This window comes from Macrotis lagotis, chromosome 6, assembly GCF_037893015.1.
Source record: "Macrotis lagotis isolate mMagLag1 chromosome 6, bilby.v1.9.chrom.fasta, whole genome shotgun sequence".
Lineage (NCBI taxonomy): Eukaryota > Metazoa > Chordata > Mammalia > Peramelemorphia > Peramelidae > Macrotis > Macrotis lagotis.
The window spans coordinates 226,042,822-226,069,966 of record NC_133663.1 but is presented as its reverse complement, the minus strand read 5'-3'; the positions used below and the strand labels follow the sequence as shown (position 1 = coordinate 226,069,966).

General features: G+C 36.5%; 1 protein-coding gene across 2 annotated transcripts in view; it reads right to left on the bottom strand.

Annotated features, from left to right (window-relative positions):
• PIR (pirin) overlaps positions 1-26,648 on the bottom strand; it is a 112,078-nt gene extending 85,430 nt beyond the window's left edge. The window contains exons 1-3 of one of the 2 annotated variants that reach the window (XM_074192404.1): positions 26,250-26,648; positions 25,550-25,716; positions 20,211-20,303 (exon numbers count right to left, since the gene is read on the bottom strand). In XM_074192404.1, the coding sequence (XP_074048505.1) occupies positions 20,211-20,303; positions 25,550-25,645 (189 nt within the window). In that variant the 5' untranslated portion in view covers positions 25,646-25,716; positions 26,250-26,648. The remainder of the gene's footprint in view (positions 1-20,210; positions 20,304-25,549; positions 25,717-26,249) is intronic. The other variant, XM_074192403.1, reaches the window with a different exon arrangement.
• Between the last annotated feature and the right edge of the window lie 497 nt (positions 26,649-27,145).

Sequence of the window (27,145 nt, the reverse complement as noted above, 5' to 3'; positions counted from 1 at the left end):
ACATATATGCTATATCAAATTGTTTACCATTTTAGTTAAAAGGGAGGGGAAGAAGTTAGGGAAAAATTTACAACTCAAAATTTTATTAAAAATTAATCTTAAAAATTGTATTGACATGGAATATTTATTTTAAAAAATCTGCTCTTACAATTGCATTTTCAAAACAAGGCAGGGAAAGGGGGGTGTCTTCCTCCTTCAACTGCATCATTAGATTACATATCAGATTATGCTTCTAATGTCTATTGGAGACATCCAGAGTATTCAGAAGAGAGACAGAGACAAAGGAGATCCTGTCTCTAACTTGTCCTGAATCTATTGAGGTCTATCACTCTTGTCTCAAGTGCAATGACCAGTTATCTCATATGAAACTTGTTAACCTTCCAAACTTCCCAGGAAAGATATTTGTTAAGGCATAAATCATAATTTGGGTGAAGACGACCATCTCACCTCAGTTGCAACCTAGTTTACCCTCTTTGAGCATGGGATGAGTATTACCTAAGAAGGGTCAGGGCCTGAAGGGACAAACCCGTTCCAAGTAATAGGGACTTAATTATAACTTGAAAATCTTGGGGCAGCTAGGTGGCGCAGTGGATAAAGCACTGGCCCTGGAGTCAGGAGTACCTGGGTTCAAATCTGGCCTCAGACACTTAATAATTACCTAGCCTTGTGGTCTTGGGCAAGCCACTTAACCCCACTGCCTTGCAAAAAAAAAAAGATTAAGTATAAAAAAAGAAAAAAAAGAAAATCTTGATCTCCTATAAACTACAATTATATAAATATTCTACTGAAATATAGCTTTCCTACTTCCTAATTCCATTTTAATAAATTTACACTGTGTGAATCATAGTCTTGGATAAAGAATTCCTGCCATCAAAGAAACAGATGAGAAAATAAAGTAGATGGAATGTCATAAGATGAAAATTGGGGATAATAGATGGGCAGGACCCATGTTCCAGTGGCATCCTTGCAACACCAAGAACATGTTGGGTAGATCCGATGTGAGATGAATTTATGGGAGGACAAGGATAAGCATCAAAAGCAAGATGGGCAGGCATGATTGTAATTCATATTGATGATATCACTGATTTATTTGAGAATAAGTCTTGAGATCCATTATTTTGGAGAATACACCTGTATAGGTAGCAAGGATGGCACTTTTTACTTAAAATTTGGACAAATTTATTAATTTGGACATAATTTATTAATAAAGAAAGACTTGATTCGATTTAGGGGAGAAGATGGGATAGGACATGGACCTATGATTCCATTCATATTAGAACTTCCTCTACCAATGCAAACCCAACATCATCTCTGCCACTTTTTAGTAAATTAGCCCCAGAGGACTGAGGAATGACTTATGCATAATTATAAAACTAACATGAGTCAGAAATAGAACTTGAATTCAGGTTTCTCTGACTCTGAGGTCATGTCAAGTGGCCTATTTTATGATTTTAATGTGAATTGAATATTTATTCCTTGAGGCATATAGACAACATGGTGGATAGAACACTGGCTTCAAGAGGACCTGAGTTCAAATGTAGTCTCACACCCTTACTAGTTGTGTGACCCTGGGCAAGTCACTTAACCACATTTACCTCTAAAAAACCCCAAACTATTTTCTCTTATATTTGATGACATCCAAGAATTCTTTAATGATTGACTTCTATTCTTGGCCCAAGTTGATCTGCCTTTGATGAACATCAATAATATAGCTTCTTAGATATAATAATTTCTGTTTATAATCAAAATTAACTCTACTGAGATTTAGGGGGAGTAGGAATATATTTACATTATAGCAATAGGATATTTAGTCAAAACTGCCACTTGCCCTCTCATGGACCCTAAAATGAGTAAAAAGGCATAGTTCTCCTCACTATCTAAAATGCTAAAATAGGTGACTATCTTCTTTCTATTCCTTTCTACTAGGATCCTTCTTCACCCAGGAGATTGAGACTCCAGATCAAACAAACATTAAAACTGATATTATCCTCCATATTTCCATTTCTGTCCAGAATACCAGATCATTGGCTCAGCTGAGTTTCCAGTCTTTTGGTCAACTATTCATGTTGCTATGGACTCTAGTCTCCAAGTCTGGGAATCCATCTGTTGCCTATCATCCTTGCTATATGACCAATCCTGTATCATATACTTAGCATAAAAAATGTTAGCAATCTATCTACCACCCCTGACCTTCTCAGAGTCTTTTCATTTGTTACTCAAGGACTGTTCAGCCCATTAAACTTTCTTGATGCTTCACAATCTCTAAATGTAAAATCTTTCAAAATACACACAGTAAGGCTAGTGAATGTTCACAGATGGGGAACAAGTCCTGATGATCTCGAGAGAACTGGGGACTGAGGAGCTGAGGTTGGATATGCTTGGGCTGGTTGTTAAATGAGAAATGAAGAAGGCATACAAGGATGTTCTGGAATCTCCTTGACTTGGAACCGATTATTAAATTTTCAGTGTAAGTCTGAAAGGATCATAAAAGCAATGTGGAGAGATAGACAGCTGGCCCCCAATCAGAAAGATAGGTTCAAATCCCTCCTCTGGGAAATATGCAAAGCTATAAATCAGGATTTGACTTTTGCTTTGATTGTCTAGACTTTAAAAACTGACAAAGAAAATATTAATAATGCAGATTAAACTAAAAAGTATATCCTGTGTACATTTTCCCCAGAGAGACAGTTGTTAAATATTTACTGACACAACTGCATTTGCCTTTCTTCATCAAAGTCTGAAAGTTTCATCCCTTGCATTTGAAATTTGCTTCCATGTGACACTGTGGTGTCTTTACTAAAAGTAGCTAATTGAATTTATTATCAAATAAATTGTCAGTGCAATTTTCTGGTAGTACATACATGTGTACTTTTTTATTTGTTTCAAACAGTATTTTATTTTTGTTAATTACACATAAAGTTAATTAACATTCATTTTTAAATAAAATTTTGAGTTACAGATTTTCTCCCCTCACCCTTTCTTAAGATGGTAAGCAATTTGATGTAGGTTATATAGAGCATGCACATTTATGAATATGAGGATTAAAGTGAACTGTAATTATGCCACACTAAATATTCTTCACTAAGTAACTGGCTCCCTTGACCATTACTAGTCAGAGTCCTCAGGCTGGGCAGCATTCACGAACAGTTACAAATACTGGCACGGATCCCTAAATATGGAAGCAGCTATAGCTGCAGGTGCTAAATGAATATTAGCCACTCAGATTTGCCAATTGGGAGACCACAAGGGGAAACAAAAGAATAGGTCAAGTACAATTGGCTAAAGGAATAAATGAGATAAATGAATGGAAAGTATTTTGAAAACCTTAAAATACTATTTAAAAAATACCAACTACTCTTATTGTTAAGACCAGCTGCAACAACAGGATAATGGTGATACTCACAAAAGGGTCTAAATAGGACTCATGTGTGTAGGTGAGGAGGACAAAGGCATTGATTGATAGAGAAGAACAAAAAAAGGGAAATGAGAAGAGTATTTTCTCCTGGCATAAATACTGTAGCATTTCTGCAAATGCTAATTTAGTTCCTTTCATGGTACTACCATTATCCTGTTGTTGCAGCTGGTCTTAACAATGAGTTGTCCTTTAGCCATTGCATATGACCTAGTCTCTTTGTCTCCATCGTGGAGCTGTAAGAATAACTAGAAGCTGGAAATTTCTTTCTCAAGCATCATTGTTAGGTCACTAAAAGAATCATAAAAGCAATGTGGTGAGATAGAGAGCTGGTCCCCAAATCAGAAAGCTAGAGGTTCAAATCATTCTTCTGACACTTAATTTCTATGGGACCCTGAACAAATCATTGCCTAAGGATTTTAAAACCATAAAATAAGAGAAAACACTAATCTGCTTTTCTAGATGGAATAACTCATGAGGAGTTGGGCAGTGAGGAAGTGTAGTGGATAGAACCCTGGAGTCAGGAGGATCTGAGGATCTGAGTTCAAATTTGACCCCAGACACTTGATACTAGCTGTTTGACTTTGGGCAAGTCATTTAACCTTGCTTGCCTCACATCCTGGATCATTTTCAGATGTCCTGATTCATATCTAGCCACTGAACCCAGATGATTCTGGAGGAGAAAGTGAGGCTGATGACTTGGCAAAGCATCACCACCCTGACATCATGGTCTTCTTTGAGAACAAAGAACAAACATCTGAAGAGTTCTTTATGCCAATGAAATCTAGACAAAATGGCAAAAATTTAGAGTTTTAAGTGTCCTTGGAGATTATCTAGTCTAACCTTCTCAGTTCATGGAAAGGTGACTAGTCCAAGGTCACACAGGTCATGGAACTGGATTGAACTTCACATTTGATTCAATGGCCAATGTTCTTGCTGCTTCACATACTGCTTCATCCCCATGCTTGAAGTTTTAAATGTCTCTTGATTTCCTCTCTTTTTTTAATTTTTTTTTTGCAAGGCAAATGGGGTTAAGTGGCTAGGATTTCCTCTCTCTTTAAAATTCTTGACCATGAGCTATAAGGTGGACAACTTAAATGACTCATATTTTGAATTACCTTCACTTCCTTCTTTCCAACTTGCTTCTCTCTCTTAAACTTTACTATAACCTACTTCCTTATAGCTATAATAATAATGTCCTGGGGGTCCTGATTTCATCTTTTGATTCTCCCCCCTATGTAGGGCCTTTACAAGATTTCTTTCATCTAGACCAGTTCACTTAAAACTCTCTTAGGACTAGGACTTAGCACTAGGACTTCTTCCTTCCCAGTCCCCAAATTACTTCAGTATTTTTGTATCCAACCAATATAAAGTTTTACAAGTGATTGTTGTGTTTAGACATATAAACTGTAAATCTTAGGATCACAGACCCAGTGTTAGGAGGTCATCTAGAATCCCAAAATTATAAGGCAAAGTTAGAATAGATAATCTAGCATAAACCCTTCAATTTTCAGAAGAGTGAACTGAGACCAGGGAAATGAGGCAAATCATCCAATATCGTAAAGTAATAATAATGATGATTATGATGGTAGCTGACATTTATATAGCAAAGCTCTTTTACAAATATTATTTCATTTGATCTTCACAATAATCTTGGACATATAATAAGTATTATTATTCACTTTTTACAGATGAGGAAACCGAGGCAGATAGTGATTAAGCAATTTGCTTAGTTATAGGGCTAATATCTATGAGTAGATATGAATTCAGGTTTTCCAACTCTGTCTCCACTGCCTCTAAGATGTGAGAACCTGTTCTTTCTTTGGAGTCAATGTTCCTTCCACAATACATCTCTATTTGAATCAACTTCCATATTAGATTATAACAATTATAAGAGTATATTATAATGTATTTTATATTATGTGATATTGTATTACATTACATAATATCATATTATTAGATTGTTGTTAGATAGCAGATAGTTTGAAGTAATGTTGGCTCTACTTTAATTTTGCAGAACTCTAAATGCGAAATGTACGTTTTTAATTTATAAAATATTGATTGACAGGCCTTTTGAATTTATTCCTGCTTAAGAGTGCCCTCTGCTGATTCAAATGAAATATAGCCCAAATGTCCTCTGACATTAGTTTGATAAATTTTTAAATAAACCCATTCACTGGTAATTGCCTAATGATTGGTTCTAAGACAGCACCCACCATACTTTTACCACTTAGTTCAAAACAGACAAATTAGAGGTAAATGACACAACCCAAAGTTATGAAATAATGCTTACTTCATGTGAGCAAGGCTGAGAAAGTTCAGGGATACCTATTAGTTGACTTTCCCTTTGAAAAAGCAGGTATTCCATGGGAACTTCATGTTTTGAATATTGTAAAATTAAAATCTTAGTTTATGAAGTTGTGTGCTATCATCCTTGTGTTCATTTATATTTGTGGTCTGAGGCAAAAATGCAATTTTAGAAATTTGGAATTTTAAAGAAATAAGAAATAAGTATACCAACAGACTGCCATTAGTAACTCACCAATGCAACTCTTAAATCAATTTGTAATAGTCTGAGGAGTCAGATAACTAGGAATCAGTAACTAATTTACCCAATGGAACACAATTAATATTTTCATTATATTAACAGGATTCAGAGATGTGGAGTATGTAATTTCACAGGATTTTTAGAGCTTCAAGAAATCTTAGAGATCCTCTATTTCAGAAATTTTTAAACTGTGTGTGTGTGTGTGTGTGTGTGTGTGTGTGTGTGTGTGTGTGTATTGAAACTTATGGACCCCTTCTCAGAATAATGTTTTTAATGCATGAAATAGAATACATAAGGGTTACAAAGAGAACTAACTAAATCGAAATACAATTATCAAAATATTTTAAAACAAAACCAGTTTCATGAACCAATGAAGGGAAAGTAACCCCCAAATATTGTCCATTTCACTAATCCAAAGTATCCTCATTTCTTGGATATTAACTATTAATTAGTAATGTGTATTGCTCAACTGTTAGATTTGAAAAATAGTATTTATTCATTTTAATTAGTATAGAATTGCCCGAAAATAGAGGATACATTCAAGAGGTTGGGTGGGCAAGCCTGGTTCCCTGTGAAATTAGTCATTTCCTAGACCAGCAGGCATAGCTGGAGGAAGGTATGTGTATTTAGCATGTCTGATAATCAGTTGAACACTCCATCCCAGTAGGGCTTTTTTCAAGATGCAGAAATGGTAAAAAGTGGAATAAATACATCAAGACCTATTTCTAGTCATATTCAATATCTGGATTTCTTTACCAAGACTACAAAAGTCTTGACTTTTGACAAAGTAGATTTGGAAAATCTGACAACAACCATCCTTCCTTTTTAGACCAAAAAAACTACCAATGGAATGGACTTGGACATTTCATTGTGAGAGAGAGGGAAGTTTAAGAAGAGGATATTAAGTAACTACAGAGAAAGAAATTAATTAATATTGTTCCTTAGATGGAAGGAAAATGGGTATATCTAACAGTCACCCTTTAACTTAAAATACTTGGGTTATTTGAGCCAAAATAGTATTATGGGTGGGTATTGTGTCTTAAATACTTTTTACTACTGATCTTACTCTTTACATACTAGTTTTCAGCTTCTTAGTACAAGTTTTAACATATTTGTTTATTAATTTTTCTCAGAACAAAGTTAGGTTGTTCTCAAGGGTGTGCCTGGTAGGAAAACTACAATCATATTTATTTATTTAATCCCAGCAAACTTTGCATGCAATGCTGACTCAAAAGAGGAAGACACACAATACTACTCTTTCAAGTCTTAAACTTTCAACTAGATATATAAATGTCACAGCTCCTACCCAGGCTGAGTACTATAATAATAGGTGTATTACATATTTAGAAGACAAAACAACATCATTATAGAAACAAGTTTAAATATAATCTTTTCCATCACTGTTTTTCAGTTCAAATGCCTTCTCACCCTGACTCCTATTCCTTTCCATAAACAAATGGAACAAATACATAGACAACATATATATTAAGTGCTTAAAATGCTTTTGACTAATGCTACAAAGTAAATTTGAGTCTGTTAAGTATTACTCATAATAAGTACATATTTAAAGAATTATGAATTTAGCTACATATATATATGGTTATGTGCAATGTTTGTCCTTCATTCTTGAAGAAGATCATGATATCGGGGAGGTGATGTCATGACAAGCAGGTGAATTGAATTTGAGTGAGAGAGGCTGTGCTAAGTCATCAGACTCACTCTCTCCTTCAGAACCGTCTAGGTCCAGTGGCCAGATATGAATCAGGACGACTGGAGATGGCTCTGAATGCGAGGCAGTCAAAGTTAAGTAACTTGCCCAGAGTCACACAGTTAGTTAATGTCAGCTGTCTGAGATCAGATTTGAACTCTGGTCTTCCTGACTCCAAGGTCAGTGATCTATCCACTGTCCCACCTAGCTGCCCCTATGAGTGTGTGTAAACATATACACACACATACATTTTAGATTTCAGATGTTCAAATAGGATAACCACTAAGGGACATTATTCAATTGTTTAAAAAGTACCCCAAACAAAGTGTGCTAATTATGAATGAATGAATAAAATAAAATGGAAAAAGGATAAAATAGCTTAGTTAAAGTCCTTTTTATGTTTAAGCTTAACTGTGCTAAGGTCTGAGCATTCCAATACAAAACTCAAAGAGTCTCCTGCCCTGAAGGAACTTAAATTTAAAGGGCAGAGACTACAGTCTCTCCCAGAGACTCCAGCAGTGGACTCCAGAGTGGAGAAATAGGCAGGGAGAAACTTTTTGTTCTGGAACTTGATAGGGATGGGGAAGAGCATTAGCTAGTATATTGACATGAATTGATTTGATCTTGACTCTCATAATTTAAGAACTGGAGAGGAGAGGATGAAGTTTGCACTAGACAATGATAACCATTAATTTAGTAGAATAATTCAAGGAGGATTCAGTTTTTTTTTCCTAATTTAATCCTCAGGGTATTACATAAAGAAAATTCATTGTCACCAAATAATATTTATTATAGGTATAGTTATGCATGAAGTGCTTTAGAAATTTCTCTACCTCAGAAGAAATTAATTGTGATTTGAAATTTAAGTCCAGACCTGAAAGGTTTTCTCTAATTCTCTCTTGCCTTTGTGGTTACATAGAGAGGATATATTTCTAGGAATTTCATAGAGATGATGATTGCATGAACCCTTAAGGCTATATCTATATCTATGTTCTTATGAATTGGATAGTATGGCATAATAGAAAGATGTTAGATTTAAATCAGTAGGACAGGGTTCTAATTTTGGCTTTGTCATTGTGACTTTGGGTAAATTAAGTATTATATCTCATATAACACGTCAGGTAAGTCTTTGGGCTCCAGTTACTTTTTAAAATGAAAAGTTTAGATTAGATTATTTCTAAAGCCCCTTTTGATTCCACAAAATTATGATTTGATGACCTGAGGCTTAGACCTGGGACCGGGGGTCAGGGAAGGCAGAGAAGGCAGAGTTTCCCCTAATAGCATGAAAAGTAAAAAGATAAGAATAATGAAATAAAATAAATATTAATACTTGCTCACTGATCTGTTATATATGTAATTTGTATATTGTTATATATGTAATATGTGATGTATAATGTGTAATATGATTCCAGTGATTTTCATAGACTAAAACAGCTGAATTTGCATATTTTAGTAAATATGCAAATATGTGAGGCAGAGGAAAACTGTGTCTCACCTCAGATTACACAATAATCCCTCAAAAAGTGGCTCATGCCTGTTTCTATTTCTCTGTCACCAATGTAACATTTGTAGACCCTTTTATTGTATATATTCATTTTCTATTGGCTAGAAGATGTATTTCACATAAATGCATAAGATATTTAGTATTGCTGATCTTGATCATCCAGGATCGTCCAGTCAGTATATCTGCCTCACTAACTGGGGTGTGCTTGAGTGTGCTGTGCTACCTCTATAAGGCTCATACAGTGCGAAATATGATTCTGATACTGTTTGTGCTTGGACCTTACCACATGTCACTGGTTTAGACAGTCGCCTTTTTATTATCTGTACACATATTATCCACACTCACAGGAAACTAAGACCCCACTGCCTCGTGCTATGAATTAAACAAGTCAGGGAAGCAGAGGAATATGGAATGAGGTCCAATAAAAACAGCTTTTGAATTACCCACTGCTATATCTTCACTAGTGCAAGACAGTTATATTTTCAATTTTTTATGTGTATGAAAATTCTTATTCACAGACCAATCATTTAGCCTCATCTTAGTTCCTACCTAACCATGATCAGGAAAGATGGGGGTAGGGAAAGCAATATATGGTAATATTCACAGTTCCCTTAAGGGTCCTACTTCACAAAATGTTTTAAAGATGAATGTGAACTATAACTTAAAATGATAATTCATGCTCATTTTATAGATTCAGAGATTGTCAGAGTCAAAAGACTTCAGAAGAGATTTGGGCCAATCCCTTCTGAATAGGAGTACCCTTTACAATGTGCTCACAGGACACTGTAGAGCCCCCCACCCCATTTGAAACCCTCAGTAAGAAATTTTTATTGTGGAGGATACTATTCTAGGCCTTATGGATGATGCAAAGAATATGGAGTATAGTCCTTGCTCCTCAGGAAACTTTTAATCTTCTTTGAGAGGTAAAACAAGTAAAGATTTAGATCACTACCTCAATACCTCACACACAGATATATTCCTAATGGATATAGACCTAGATGTAAAAGATCACATGAAAAATTAGAAGAAAAAGGAAGAAATTACATTTCAAATCTATGGAGAGAAGAAAAATTCATGATCATGCAAGGGATCAAAAGAATAACAGAAAATAAGAGAGGTCATTTCAATTTGATAAAACTAAAAACATTCTAAACAAACAAATCCAATAGGACTAAAATTAAAAGGTAAACATTTAGCTGAGAAAAATTATTACAAGTTTCTTAGATAAATGTCTCATTTACAAAAAAGCAAGGTGATTCAGATTTATAAGAATAAGAGCCATTCTCCTGTGAGGTATGAGGTAGTAGACTAAATCTGATTTCTTTCCTATCTATTGTTGTCTAATTTTTCCAATAGCTCTTATCAAATAGTGAGTCCTTATCTCAGTAATAAGAATTTTGGTGTTTATTGAACATTTGCTATTTAATTAACAATAAAAACATTATAGTTTAAAAATATAAATATTGTAGGAGACAGCACATAATTAATGCAAATCCTGTTAAGACTGTAGGTGCTATAACTTTGTGTGATGATCAGCTTAGCTCTTTTCAGCAGTACAATGATCAAAGACAATTCTAAAAGTCTTCTGAAGGAAAATACCATCCACAACCAGAGGAAAAACTATGGAGTCTAAATGCAGATTAAAATATACTATTTTCAATTTAGAAAATTACTTTATGCTTTTTTTTTACTTCTCATGTTTTTTTCCCTTTTGTTATGATTCTTCTATCACAACATGATTGATATGGAAATTTGTTAAACATAGATACATGAATAACCTATTACTTGCTGTCAAGGAGAAGGGATAGGTAAGAGGGAACAGGAGAAAAATGTGGAACTCAAAAAATCTTACAAAAAATGAATGTTGAAAACTATCATTGTATGTAGTTGAGAAAATAAATAGACATTTTAAAAATAAAAAACAAAACAAAATAAAATAAATAAAAAACTGTTGAATATGGTATTAAATTGAATATGCTATTAAAGTTCAGAAAAAAGACAGGAGGAAGCTTTTATTGAGTGCCTCCAATATCTCGGGCACTATGCTAAGAGATTTATAAATATTATTTCATTTAAACCTTACTGAAACTCTAGGAGGTAGGTCCTAAAGGTAGATGGAGACTAAATGCCTTGCCCAGGGTTTTAAGGGTAGTAAACGTTCAAGTCTGGATTTGAATGCAATTCTTTCTCACTCCAGGTCCAGTAGTCTAGACATTGCACTATCTAGTTGCTTCTTGTTAGAAGAGAGAAGAAATAATCTTAAATCACCGTTAAGAGAACCCAGTTCAAGCTATAAATTCACTTAGTGTTTATTATGCCCAAAATATTCTGCTGGATTACAGTGTTACAAAGACAAGAAATAACAGTCTCTGTCCTCAGGGAGTTTACCTTTGTATGGGGAGAATACAATGAATGTGTAAATATAGAAGAGCAATTAATTGTCTTTCAATCTTTTTTTTTTTAGGTTTTTGCAAGGCAAATGGGGTTAAGTGGCTTACCCAAGGCCACACAGCTAGGAAAATATTAAATGTCTGAGGTCGAATTGGAACTCAGGTACTCCTGACTCCAGGGCCAGTGCTCTGTCCACTGTGCCACCTAGCCGCCATGAGTGATTTTTTTTCTTCAATCTTGAAGAAGAAGTGATGTCAAGGATGTGATTTCACATAATCATTTGAAGAAGAACACAAGAAAAACTAAAGGGGATCAGGGAAGACTGAGGTACATTAAGAACAGTCTGTGAAAGGACACGGAAGCAAGAGATCAAGTAAGGTCAAGGAACAGCCAGTAACCCAATCTAGTCTTAAATTCCAACCAAAGTAGTTTGCATTTTATGCTATATATAATAAGATACTACTAAAGTTCTTGAGCTAACTGGGTCCTGAAGGGAAGTCCCGTGTGGGCAGAACTTCAAGAATGAAAGGATGCTAAAAATGTAGAATGTTCTGGAGTCACTGAGGACACTTTAACTGCAGTATAGAATCTGTTTAGGGTATTATTAGGAAAAAAGGTAGATAGAGTCAGATTGTAAATTGGGGGGAACAGGACATCCAGCCCATGGCCCAAGAAATCATTTGGTATGGCACTGCCACAGTAACCCCAAGAGGGACTCAAAATTTCAATAAATCTAGGAGCTTTTTTTTTCAGGGTCAATTAACTAAAACTTTAACCAAATATAACAGGTGAATTTTTAAGTTGATAATTTTGTACAGCCAATGAATGATGTTATAAATATCCAAATGGCTCCTGGCAGATAAAAGGTTCCCTACCCCTGATGTAGATGAATGTCAGACTAAAGAGTCTAGATTTTATTGAGCAAATAATGAGAAGCCATGAATGTTTTTGGTTTGTTTGCCTGTTTTCCTGTTTGCTTTTGAGAAGAGGACTGATATGAACAAAGTAATTTTTCATGAAGATTAATATGGTGATATCATATAAAATGAAGGGAATACAATGAAACCAGTTGGGGGGCTCATAGTTTAAGTCTGAATTAATAAGGAAATGAAGTAGGTTACTAATAGTGGGAATAGAAGGAACATATTCAAGAGATATTACCCACTGTGAAAGAAGAGTTGACAGCACTTGGTGACAGATTAGTTATGACAAGGAAGGGAAGGAAGGAGTCAAATTTGACAGTCAGGTGATACAAATAAAATGAGCAGAATCAGGGGAGCAATTCAATAAGGATATTATTGTAGAGACCTACAACTTTTGAAAATGATGATTTGAAAGAACTCATTTAGAATGATGATTTGAAAGGACTCAAGATAAAACATGTTACCTGTCTCTTGTCAGAACAATGAAGGCTTAAGAAATGCAGATGAGACTTCTTTTGGTCATGGCCAAGTGTTTTGCTTGATTATACATGTTTGTAATAGGGATTTTGTTTTTCTTTCCTTTTCAATGGGAGGAGGGAAAAGGAGATGTCCAAGAGAGAGGGGGGGAAAGGCAGGAAGGAAGGGTGTTTGACAAAAAAGAAAAAGAAAAATTAATTTTAAAATAAATTAAAATTTAATTTAAAAAATACACAAGTAGTATTAGAGTAAGGATTTGAATGCCTAATATCTGACACCAGAGATAATTCTCTTCTCACTGTACCTGTACTCACTTCTACTAAGTTAAGACTACTCACCAAAGCAATTGGTTTGAGAATTCTCTGATTTCAATGAACTAAGTTCAATGTTCATTGCACCAAACTGCTGCTGCCTAGTGGTTTTCTCTAACTCATTACAATTCCTTGATTTAACAGTAAATATCTCTTCAAATGAATTCTTAATGTGACAATCTTTTTTGTCCAAAGGAGTTTTAAGTAAAGGATATTCTTCCTAACTGATTTGTGATAAGTGAGATATTCAATGAACACACATCTATATCCAGACTGGGGCAATGGTATGGTAGCTATCCAGAAAGCAGTGGTCCCAAAGATGATTTCTTATTTTTCTTAATTTTTTTTCTATAGTAAAAGTACCATTACTTGTACTATTGATCAATCTATAAACTTTATTCAGTCATTCTGAAAAGCAATTTAGAACTATTGGGGGGGGGGGGCCCAAGATGGTGACAGGAAAGGATCGTCTCTTAGGTGCTCTCTCTCAAAACTTATAAACTAAGGACTCTAATTAAATTTTTGAGAGACATAATCCACAGAGGGACCCAGTGAGGCAGTTCTCCAGCCCAAGGTAACCTGGAAAAGAGCAGAAAGGCACTGCTCCACAGGGTTAGAGTTGCAGCCCACCAGAGCAAAGGAATTTCAGCCTCCCAGGAGCAGCGCTGGGCACTGGAAGCCGGCTCAAGCAGGGACAGTTTCCTGACCTACACTCAGGGAGCACTGGAAACAACTTGGGGGATCAGCAGGGGGACCTCTGCCAGAGCGAGTACATGAAACCCAGCCCTCAGGGCACTCAGTAAGCAGTGGCCACAGCAGCCCAGGTCCAGGAACAGGAAGCAGGAGCCAGTAAGCAGGAGCCCCCAGGGCATGAGTGCTGAACCTAGGGAGGGAAGTGGAGAGAGACTGCCCAGTTCTGTCCTCTGTCCCTGGAAGTGGACTATGGAGCTCTGACCACATTCAGATCCTGATTGTAGTCTAGGCCCCCCCATAGAACAGCAGCCCCCCCACCTCAGCCCCATGGTAGAGGGGTGCACTTGTGGTTATTCACAGACCTGGCAGGAAGACAGAGCCTCACACATGGAGATCATTGGTGGGGGTGGAGTGTCCCAATAATACTCAAAAGCTCAGGAAGCACCCCAAAACCAGGCACAGGCTGGAGAAATGAGTAAACAGAGAAAAAAGAGGAACACTATTGAAAAATACTTTGCCTATGATCCCAACAAGGATCAAAACACCCAATCTGAAGATGAGAAAGTATGAGCTCCTGCATCTAAAGACTCCAAGAAAAACAGAAATTGGGCTCAGGCTATGACAGAGCTTGAAAAAGACTTTGAAAAATCAAGTGAGGGAGATAGAAGCAAAATTGGGAAAAGAAATGAGAGAAAAATGAAAATGAATCCAGCAGCTTAGTCTAGGAGATCCAAAAATATGCTGAAGAAAATAACATGTTAAAACCAACATAGGTCAAATGGATAAAACAGTTTAAAAAGTTATTGAGATTAAAAATTCTTCAAAAGGCAGAATTGGCCAGATGGAAAAAGAGATAAGAAAGCTCTCTGAGGAAAACAAATCATTCAGACAAAGAATGGAACTGAGGGAGGCTACTGATTTTACAAGAAATCAGAAAACAATACTTCAAAACCAAAAGAATGAAAAATTAGAAGAAAATGTGAAACATCTCATTGAAAAAACAACTGATATGGAAAACAGGTTTAGAAAAGATAATCTAAAAATTATTGGAATACCTGAAAGTCATGAACAGGAAAAGAGCCTTGACATCATTTTCAAAGAAAATGATATCTTAGAAGCACAGGGCAATATAGAAATTGAGAGAATCCACCGATCTCCCTGAGAAAGACATCCAAAAAAAACAACCCCCAGGAATATTATAGCCAAGTTCCAGAACTCCAAAGTCAAAGAGAAAATATTACAAGCAGCCAGAAGGACACAATTCAAATATTGTGGAACTGCAGTCAGGATCACACAGGACTTAGCAGCAACTACATTAAAAGCTCATAGGGCTTGTAATATAATATTCTGGAAGGCAAAAGAACTTGGAATGCAACTGAGAATCAACTACCCAGCAAAACTGAATGTCTTCTTCCAGGGCAAAAGGTGGACTTTCAATGAACCAGAGGAATTTCAAATGTTCCTGTTGGAATGGCCAGAGCTGAACAGAAGGTTTGATCTTCAAATACAGGATTCAGGTAAAGCATAGAGAGTGGAGGAGAAGGGGAAAATATGAGGGACTTAATGATGATGAACTGCATGTATTCCTGCATAGAAAAATGATACTGATAATACTCATATGAACCTTCTCATTTAATAGAGAAGGTAGAAGGAGCTTTTATAGATGAAGCACAGGAGAGAGCTGAATTTGAAGAAAAAAATGTGATGCAAAAATGGAGTCAATGGCTAAAAGGGAAATGTAATAGGAGAAAGGAAAAGGAGAGGTGGAATAGGCTAAGATATTTCATATAATAAGATTTTCTTTATTACAAGGAGCTATTGCAATGATATAGAAGGGTGGAAGGCAAGGGGGAATGAGGGACTCTGCTCTCATCAGAGGTGGCTAGGAGAGGAAACAACATATATACTCAATGGGGTATAGACATCTGGAGTAAGAAGGAAAGAAGGGGGGTGGGGGAAAGGGGGGGGATGTGTGATGGAGGAGAGGATGGACCGTGGAGGGGAGAGTGGTCAGATATAACACATTTTTGCTTCTTGCAAGGAGCTGGGATTGGATGGTCTATCTGGGACCATAGGGTCGGGTGGATGCTGGGCCCAAGGAATGGTATGTGGACTCAGGGCCTCTTGGCCCCAGGGTCAGGGATCTGTCTGCTGTGCCACTCAGCTACCCTACAGCAGAGACAGAGGGAAAGGACAGAGAAAATATAGTATATTAGTGGAAAAGTACAAATGGAGAGAGTTGCAATCAGCAATGGCAATGGTGGAAAAATATGGAAGTAGGTATTATAATGGACTTATCATAAAGAATGTGATCCACCCGTGACAGAGATGGAGGTGTTGGAACACAGACTGAAACACATTTTTTTATTATTATTATTCTGGGGGGAGGGGATTGCAGGGCAAATGGGGCTGGGTGGCTTGCCCGGGGCTGCACAGCTGGGTGATTGTTGGGTGTCTGAGGCAGGATTTGGACCTGGGTGATCCTGGCTCCAGGGCCAGTGCTCTGTCCACCACCAGGCTGCCCCCTACTATTATTAATATTACTATTTTATTTTATTTTGGGTCTTATTTTGGGGGGGGTTGCAGAGCAATGGGGTTGGGGTGACTTGTCCCGGGTCACACAGCTGGATGATTGGTGGGTGTCTGGGACTGGATTTGGGCTTAGGTGCTCTTGGCTCCAGGGCTGGTGCTCCGTCCATTGTGCCACCTGGCCACACATCATCATCATCATCATCATTATTATTATTATTATTATTATTATTAATAATAATAATTGTAATTGTAATTTTTCTCTCTTTACTTTTATCACTCATAAGGGTATATTTTTGGGGGTATTATGCTTACTGTTAAACAAGAATATTTTAATAATGTATAAAAATCATTTTTACACAATAAGAATAAATAAACAAGTAGATGAACTTTAAAAATTAAAAAAAGAACTGTCACAAAATTTACTAAATTCTTCATATCCTTTAATCCAGCTCTATAAGTAATACATCCCAAAGAGATTAATGAAAGAGCGAAAGGATCCAAATTGGTGATATATTTATAGTAACTTTTCATAGTAACTAAAAATTGGCAACTAATGGACTGTCCTCCACTGGGGAAATCAATTATGTCATATAAATATATATATTATACAAAATATATGCCATATAAATCTAATTAAAAGATTTGTCCTAGGAAACAATGATGTGGGTTGTTTTGGAGTAAACAGGGAAGACAGGAACTGATCCAAAAGAAATTGAGGAAAACTTAGAGAACAATTTATATGACAATAACATTATAGAAGAGAAACAATTCTGGAAATGTTTAGAATCCTAATTAACGTAATAACAAGTCTAGGAGACTAAAGATGAAATGCATCCTCCCCTTCTGCCAGAAAGGCAACAAGATTAAAATGGAGACAGAGACATAAATTTTACAGTCTGGTCAAAGTGGAAATTTGTTGTGTTGGATTGTGCATATTTATGAAGAGGGCTTTTATAAAATTATTGTGGTTTTTTTGCTGTTCAGTGAAAGTGGGATGGAAGAAAGTAGATTATAAATATATAATAAATAAATATTTTTAAAATACCATTTTTGACAGGTTTTTCATATAGTTCCTCCTTTTCAAGGGTTCCAAGAGGTGATCTTTGAGAACAATAATTGGTTGAAGGTGAACATTAATGATTTACCCAAGATTAGCTTGCAAGGCACTATCAAGACTTTTATCTACAGTACAAGGTGCTATAAAGATTTCTGCATCCAGATGGCCACTTTATCTATAATATTATTGGTGAGAAAGGGGTAAATATTTTCAGTTAGTTTTCATGTGAAAACAAAAAACAAAGACTAATCAATATTTACAGTAAATATGTTATAGTTTGAACAGCACCTACTAGACTGTCTGAATACATATAAGACTGGATTATTTTCCCCACAAAGGGTAAAGAAGTTGCCTTTAGATTAAAAGTTATAAAAAAAAGATCAGCCCACAGAAGAGTCAGTTCCCCTCATAATTGACAATTGTTTCATTACTATGGCAATCACCACATTCTGCATGATGAAGATGAGAAAAGCTGTGTTTATCTGCATCATTGTTATACTTATATCCTAGCTGAATAGCCTTACAGTGCTACAGCTAATGTAATCCCTTTTTGTTAATTATTTGATGATCCACAAGTGTCTCATTTTGTCCTAACCTGGAACCTGATCCAACTAATAACCTTGAGGTAGGCCTGGCCTACAACTTTTTTACAGGAAGGAAGTCTAGAATTGCAGGAGCACCATATTCATATTATGGTCAAAGAGTGGGATGGACAATGTACTGATGGGACATGAGGTGACTGGATGATCAGATAAGTGAGTGGGGGATGATGACTTCCAGGCCTAAAAGGAGCTTTGGGTGAGGTTCCTGAAAGAGAATACTGATAAAGAAGCACTTGATCATCAATCTTTGGAATGCTAGTAAATTTGCATTATGGATTGGTCCAGTAAGGAGATTTTAAATCTACCCAAACCTAACACAAGCCATAAACTTCCTAGCATTTGGAAGTTCTGAGCCATCCAACACTAAGTATCTAAACTTGATATAGTCTGAAAAAGAATCTCTTAGGTCTATGCTGAGGTTCTCCTTAGGTTAGGGTCATCATAGATGATCTTAGATACAATTACAGTTGTGGATCATAGTGGTGGTGGCTAAAAAAGATAACTTTATTGTGAGAAAGTACATTATGAACTGTAGTTTCTATATTAGCTATTGTGGGAAGAAGACAAATAGAAATCCTTGCTGTTACTCAAGTCATCTAGTATAATTAGAACCAAATAATATCTTAGAGTGGAGATGAACAATAGTGGTGAAACTAGGAGTATTTCATTATACCAAATTTTCTTACAACAACCCCGTATGGATAATAGAGCAGGTAACTAGTATGTGAAAGTTTATGGTGAACTACAAAAACCTGAAAAAGCCCCTCCCATTGTTTCAGTTAATCCTCAACTCTTTAATGTGGTGGACTAGGTGCCCAGGACCCAGGTGCTTTTCAGATTTGGCAACTGTCATAGTTCCATGTGAATCGCCATACCTTGATGACTAGAGACATTTCTATATGGAAATGAATAGGGCTGTATCTACCTGCACCATGGCTGTATTTTTTCTGGGCTATAGCTTCCTCTTATTAACCATCAGAATCTCATTTTATTCAAATCTCAAACCTAAATTGCCAAACCAACTAGAGTCAGGTCTTATCTATAACATGATCCAACTACATAACATATGCCAAGAGAATGGTTCTGGATTATTCTCTCAAGTAAGGAGTTGAGGTCAAACCACAGAGAGGTGGTTATGATTTTTTTCTCCTTGGATTCCACATGTGAAACGCTAACAAACAATAGCAATATAAAAAGATTCTAACAAGATCTTATAACTAAAGCCATGTATGAATATTTCTTATCATTTGTGAGTAATATTAATTCATTTACATCCCCCCCCCTGAGTGAGGGGAATATAATTATAATTAATTATAAAGATCTAAGAAGCAAAAAAATTCATAAAATAAGAAGAGTTCATAGAAACTACTGAGAATAGACATTATGAAAAGTATGTACTGTTTAAAAATCTGTTGGTCCTGCCATATCTATTGATCATTTTTTCTCATTGGCCTTATTTAAAAATTCTTTGTTCGGCAAAACCTCCGGATTCTGTATCTAGATTTAAAAATTCATCCAGATGAGCATGATGGAGATGAGAAAATAGTATATATTCTATTTTTTCACTTTATGCCTACTGTTCAACATCCTTTCTGTGAAATAGAAGATTTATTAAATGTAAAATTTTTTACTTTAAAATATTCCTTTAAACATAATATATATATATATATAAACAATGATTTAAATGTTCCATGTAAAGTGAATTTAGTCACATTTTAATGTACCTTGGTTTTTTTTCCTTTGATTTTATTCTAGGAAGTTATTCTCATTTCTTGTTTTCAAGAAAGCAATTCACATTTTAAATTATGAATGTTTCCAGCTATACAAATTCAAAATTATGCCCAACACATGGTAAAAATCTACATTTAAATATTATTTACTTCAAATTGATTTACTATTTCCAAATACCACAAATACTTGTCTGTAATCAAGTTGCTGATTAATTTTTGGTCTGTATTTTTTAGCGTTTTTTTATATGGAAGTAATAATTATAGTTTATCTGAAGATGCAATTTTGAGACATGCACTCTGACTATAGAACCATTGTACTCACTGTTTCAAAACCTCGGTGTGGATGATCAGGAAATCCTGCTGGTTTAGCCACTTTAAATTCATCTAATAGCAAAAACGGGTCCAGATTTCTTAACTAAAAAAAAAAAAAAAAGGTTATTAGAGATACCATCAGAAAGTTTCATTAATCCAGATCAGTCAAGATAAATGCAGTGAAGTGAACCATTCATTACTGTCTCATATTCCAGTTAAATTACTGAAAAAGAGAAAAGATCTATATGTCAGGTCATTACAGCTTGGGAGTCATTCTCATCTTATCAATGACTCAGTATTACACTCCAAATTGCATTTACAAAATTGTTGGAAAGATGAGATAAGAGTAGAGAAGGAATTACTACTATTCATTGCCTGCTGTCAGGCTATCAAATAGCTTAAATTGAACAAAGATATCACTTATCACCAAGATCAGGAGTTTAGTGGCAGCTAGGTATTTCAGAGGCTAGTGTCGGACCTGGATTCAGGAAAACCTGAGTTTAAAGCTGACCTTGTACTTGCTGTGTGACAATGGGCAAGACATTTAACCTCTGACTGCCTCAGCTTCCTCAGCTTAAAATGGGGATAATTATAGCACTTTACTTCACAGGGTTGTTAGTTGTTGGGGATCAAGGGAGATATTTGTAAAGTACTCCAAAGATTTCCCACATATGATGGGTACCATATAAATTATCATCATCATCATCATCATCATCATCGCTAAGTGGAGCAGAAAAGCTAGAAATACGTCCTTCCTCACCCCCCAAAAAAAAACCAGAGAAAGTTTGCTGTTTTGTAAAGAACTATTAGTCACACATCCATTCCACCCTAACTAATCACAAATTCAACACACCCTTCCTACTGGCCATGAAGTCAACCATATCTTCACTTGAATGAAGAACTGCTGATAGACTGCCTGGTTACTGCTCTGACTGACTGAAGAAGGAAGAGGGGAATGACCATGTGAAGAGAATCCCATCTTCATGCTACACCCAAGAGTCTACTACACAACAGTGCCACTTCTGGCTTCTTAATAGACTGTAGGCAGTTAACAAGTGTTATGGGACGATCAATTAAGGAAGATGCTAAAAGATGCTAAATTTCAGAATTTAACATAATATAAATCACTAGTATCTTCCTTACTCTCTAGGTACTTTCCTTTATAATGTTCTCAACTTCTCATCTTTTAAAGCTTTTGAGCCATGTGAGAATAATATTTCTACAGAAGAGCTCCTCATTTTTAACTGCCAAATACAAGTATATAGAGATATGACCAAGTGTCAGCTTGCATGTAGAAATTGTTTCCTTCTGTATACTTGTATGTCCAACACCTAATGCAATGTCCATTTCAGAGTTTGTATTTAATAAATGCTCACTGATTAGTTGATTGATCTCTGAGAAAGATGGGGTTCACAATATGGTCAACAGCTAGCATTCCTCAGAACATTAACATATTAGAATGAAAAAATGACAATTTGCTAAAATCAGTCAAAAGAAATCAAATAGGTCTTTACACATAGTAGGTACTCAACAAATAATCTTGTAACAGAATGTTTTTAGTTTCCCATCATTTCGTGAGTCTCAGGCTTCAAAAATAATGCTTTGGAAAAGAAGGAACTTGTCTTTTGGTGAGAGCAATTTAAATCAGTTTCAGTTAGAGGCTCATTCCCATTTCTTCCTGGATTTTTCCTGTTGCTGAAGATAGGCACGTCAGAGAAGAAGCAGGTGCTATAATTTAATTCTAGACCAAGGAAAGGAGGCAAGTAGTTATAAATAAAGAATATTTGGAACTAAAGACTATTTTCCCCTACCACCTGTGGCTCCAGTGGCCTGACTATGAGTATCTCATAATAATTTGACCCAGATTGAGCATCAGAGGATGAAGGAATGTAAAGCAAGCAGAAATTGTAGCACTTACTTGTTTAAAGCAATCATTTTGGAGATGAGAAAACTGAGACCCTGAGAGCTGAAATGATTTGCCCAGGGTCAAGTTGTGTACTATATAACAGTTGTAATTCCAATCTAGATATACTCAGACCAAATAGTGTTCTTTCCTCAGTATCACACTATGCCAAAAAAGAGAAAACCAAAGAATCATATCCTGGAGGTATATCCAGTGTCTTCTTGATGACAAAATGTAATATGAGTAAAAATATATTCATGTTTCTTCAAAATTAATATGTTCTGGTTAATTGTAATCTGATAGGTAGTACTGAAGAAAGGTCCCTAGACCTGGAGTAAGGGAGGCCTATGTTCAAATCTGGTCTCAGATACTTACAAGCTGTGTGACCCTGTTTGCCTCAGTTTCCTCATCTATAAAATGAGCTGGGGGAAAAAATGCAAACCACTCCAATGTCTTTGCGAAGAAAACCAAAAGGGTCACACTGTTAGTAACTGTCTGAGGTGAGATTTGAACACAGATTCTCTTGATTCCAGGTCCAGTATCATCTGCCTTACTAAGCTACCCCTATTATTTTTTAATAAACATTTTATTTATTGAGCATTTATGTGACCCTGGGTAAGTCATTAAAACTGTTTAACTCAGTTTTCTTATCTGTAAAATGGGAATAATAACAGCACCTACCTCCTAAGGTTGTTGTGAGACTCAAATGAGATAATAATTATAAAGAGTAGTAGTGACTGGCACACTATATACATGCCAGCTATTGTTATTAAAACAATTATATGACAGTCATGGCTGAATGTAGAAACTAATCAGTATGAAGCATTTTCTCTTTAATTGATTCATTATCCCACTCACCACTGTAACTATTTGAAACCTTTTCATCCTCCCATAATCCTCCAAAGATACCACCTGCTCCCACCCTCTTAGCTAAGAACCTTATCTCATACTTCACCACTGAGAAAACTGGAGGCCTTTTCTGTGCACTCCCTCTACTCACTACTTATCTAAAGATATTCAAACCCTTATGTGATCCAATTCTTCCTGTGAATCATTGTCCTATATTCCTCTATAACCTATGTTCTACACTGTTTTTTACTTGTATACAACTCTTCATGATTCCATTTGGAGTTTTCTTTGGGTAAGGATATTGGAGAGGGTTGCCATTTCTTTCTCTAGTTCATTTTCCAGATGAAGAAGCAGAAACAAATAAGATTATGTGACTTGGCCAGAGTCACACAGCTAGTAAGTGACTGATGCTGAAGTTAAAATCAGGTCTTCCTGACTCCTTTGTATGTCTAAGCTGCCTCCTAAGTCTTATATCCTGTCCTTTATATTTCTGCATTTCCCTTCTCAGTTAAACCTCTCTGACTTTTGACCTTATCATTGAATTTAATTTGTTTTCTCCAAAGTTACTTATAATCTCTTATGTGCCAAATATAATGGTATTTTTTTTAATTTCCATACTTCTTGATCTATCTGTAGTCTTTGACATTTTCAATCCCCCCTCTCATTCTCCTCTCTAAATTTTCAGGATACTGTTCTTTCCTGATTCTCCTACTTTTCAGTTGACCTCTTCATCCACGGTATGTCCACTCACCATGGCTATCCCACAATGTTCTATTTTAATTTTTCTTTTCTTTTCTTTTCTTTCTGTAGTATCTTAGTAGATTATCTCATTCACTCCCATTGGTTCAATCATCATCTCTAAAAAAGATGATTCCCAGACTTATAAATGAAACCTTAGTCTCTCATCTTAACTCCAGTCTCATATCATTTTTTTAGACATTTCAAGTTAGATGTACAAGGATGCATCTCAAGTTAAAAATGCCCAAGGCAGAATTTATTATTTCACCTTCAAATATCCCTCCCTTCCCCACCTTACTATTACCACCATCCTTCCAATAATTCTATCCAATAAAAACTTTAGGGACATCCTTAATTCTTCATTTGAATTCCCCACATATCTAATCTGTTCTCAAATCTTGCATTTCTATTTTCTCAAGATCTTTTGTAAGCATTTCCTTACTTCCCTACAATCCCACAGCTATCACTTTATATCACCCTCTCATCTGGACTATTTACTATTTGCAAGAAAAGATAGTGAAAGATAACTCATTTAAAAGAGCATCAGATAGTAGAGAATACCTGGGAGTACACTTGCCAAAACAAACCCAGGAACTATATAAATAAAATTATGAAAAAAAACTTTTTATACAATACTATCAGATTTAAATAACTGGAGAAATATTAATTGCTCATGGGTAGGCAGGGCCAACATAATAAAAATGACAATATTACCTAAACTATTTTATAGAGGCAAAGCCATCCCAATTAAGTTACCTAAAAACTATTTTATGGAATCAAAAAAAAAATAACAAAATTCATTTGGAAGAATAAAAAGTCAAGAATCTCAAAGAAACTATTAAGACAATGTAAAGCAAGAAGGTTCAGAAATACTGGATCTTAAACTATATTATAAGGCAGTAATAAAAACTATCTGATACTGGCCAAGATATGAAATAGTTTTCTAATTGTTCTTCCTGCCTCCAGTCTCTCCTCACTCTAATTCATAGTTCACTCAACTACTAAAGTGATTTTCCTAAACTATAGGTCTGACTATATCACTACTATTCAATAAATTCCAATGATCCCATGACTTTCAGGATCTATCAGTCGTCTGTTTGGCATTTAAAGTTCTCCACAATCTGGTCCATTTTTACCTTTAGGATCTTCTTACACATTATACTCAATCAAAATCTGCAACCTTCTATAATCCAACTTTGCAACTCTGGCATTTCCCCTGGCTATCTATCTCTATGCCTGGAAGGCTATATCTCTTCATCTTTGCCACTTGACTTCCTTCAAGTCCAGTTGCAGAAAGCCTTTATCAACTGACCCTAATTGTAGTGCCCTCTCTGTTGATTATCTCCCATTTTCATACACACACACACACACACACACACACAGACACAAACACAAAAATATATTTGGAAATAATTACTTGAATATTTCCTCTCTCGTTGAGACTGTGAGTTCCTTGACAACAGGGGCAGGTATTTGCGTTTCTTGAGCTTAGTACAGTATAGTAGGTATGCTTAATAAATATTTATTGAGGGATTTACGAATATATTTCTTTTTTTTCTTAGGTTTTTGCAAGGCAATGGGGCCGTGGTTTGCCGAAGGCCACGCAGTTACATAATTATTAAGAGTCTGAGGCCGGAATTGAACTCCTGACTACAAGGGCTGGTGCTCTATCCAATGTTTTTCTGTCTAGATATGGTTCTCCCACACCCCCAAGTCCCAACCTTCATTCCTGTTGTAAGTCTCTTCCAAATGCATAGTGGTCCAGGGACACAGGGACACAGCAAGTGTTCCCACCTTCATATTTTTTTTCACAAGGATAAGAGCCCAAGGGTAAGAAATATAAGCATCGCCCAATATACCTCAGGCCTGCCAATGCTTCTCCGAACTCGAGCACCCACACCTTCGCTCTGCTCCTGACTGAGAACAGTGAGTGTGATTTTCTTGGAGTTTCCCATTCTTAAATCTGAAGAGAGAATTCTTATTTTGAGCTGTTTTAATCTTCTTTTTTTATTTTTTTTATTTTTTGCTGTGGTGGAGTGAGAAAGAAGAAAGAAAAAGGGAAACAAAGTCATTATTCACTTTTAAGACAATGTAAAATGTCAGAACCAAAAAAAAATTAAATATGGGAGAAGGAACTTAGTCCTTTTCCTTCCCAGAGGTGAAGAAAACCTAAACCTTAGCAAAGCAGGTGAAAATAAATAGTATTCAGTCAGGAAAGGAAATCTAAGAAAATCTGACTTTAACCTTTCCCTGGGAAGATAGAAAGGTAATTGTAAAGGCACCCAGTCCAGACAACACACATGGATTATCCCCGGGTTATATTCCAATTCAAAATTCTTTAAGCACAGGTAATGACATCATTTCCTCATCCTCAAGGGAAATCCTCACTCCCAGCCTCCCCCACAAGCCTGAGTAGACATATTATTTATTCTCTTACTGAGGTTTCTTAGATGAACCAAGTAAAGGACAACATATCTCTTTTGGCCAGGCAAGGCCTGTCGTGAAGCTCGATAATTTTTCCCCCCTTCCCTGCTGGCTAGGCAGTAATTCTGTACTTACAGGGCCGAGTGAGATAGACTGTCTGAAGGAGGTCACTGCAGGAATGTACCTGGAGGCTAGGTGGGGGAATGAGCTGCAGTTTCCCAGGTCCAACTAGGATAAGCTTACTGTCAGATAACTAGAGCTGTTCTCGGGATTTATAACAAGGATACCCAGATTCCTTAGCTCACTGTGACTCAGCAGTTTGGTTGTTCTAGGATGCCTGTGCCAGAGGCACAGCAAACAACTAAGGGGTGGGGTCCTTGTAATTAGGAAATGGAAGATGGAAAGCCGGCATCTTTCAAGGCGCCCCTTGGTTCTGCCCAAGGCTCCTGCATGTCTTTATGTTTTGCACTTTTTCCGGTTATTCCTCTTCCTACTTCAATTTTCGGTTTAAGGGGTCCACAGAGGCTCCACCCCCTGCACCACCTGGAGCTCTCACAGGCTAAGCTCCAGACCGCTAAACCACACCCGGCCTTATCTTTCCCCGCCTCCGGAGCCTCTCCCAGTCCCCAGAGAAAAGCGCTGGAGCCGGTCTTTGGGGACCTTAAGCTGGTCTGGGAGCAAGTGGGCTGGGCTGTGGTCAGAAGAGGGTGGAGGCTCCAGCTTCTTCCCCGCCCGCCAGAGCCGGGGCCGGGGCCGGGGCCGGGGCCGGGGCCGGGGCCGGGGCCGGGGCCGGGGCCGGGTGCGGTTTAGCTGGGGCCAGAGCCGGGGCCAGTTCTAGGAAAGCCACTGAAAGCTCAGGGAATTACAGCTGCGGGTTCATCAGTTGTAAAATAAGTGGACTGGGCTAGGCCCTCTAAGAGCAAAATCCTAGAGGTGATGTCATTTAACTTCACTGTGGTCCAGAAACCCTACCTACTTTATAGAACCCAGTCGGGAATAATAGGTTTTGAGATCTGATCATCTAGTGGGCT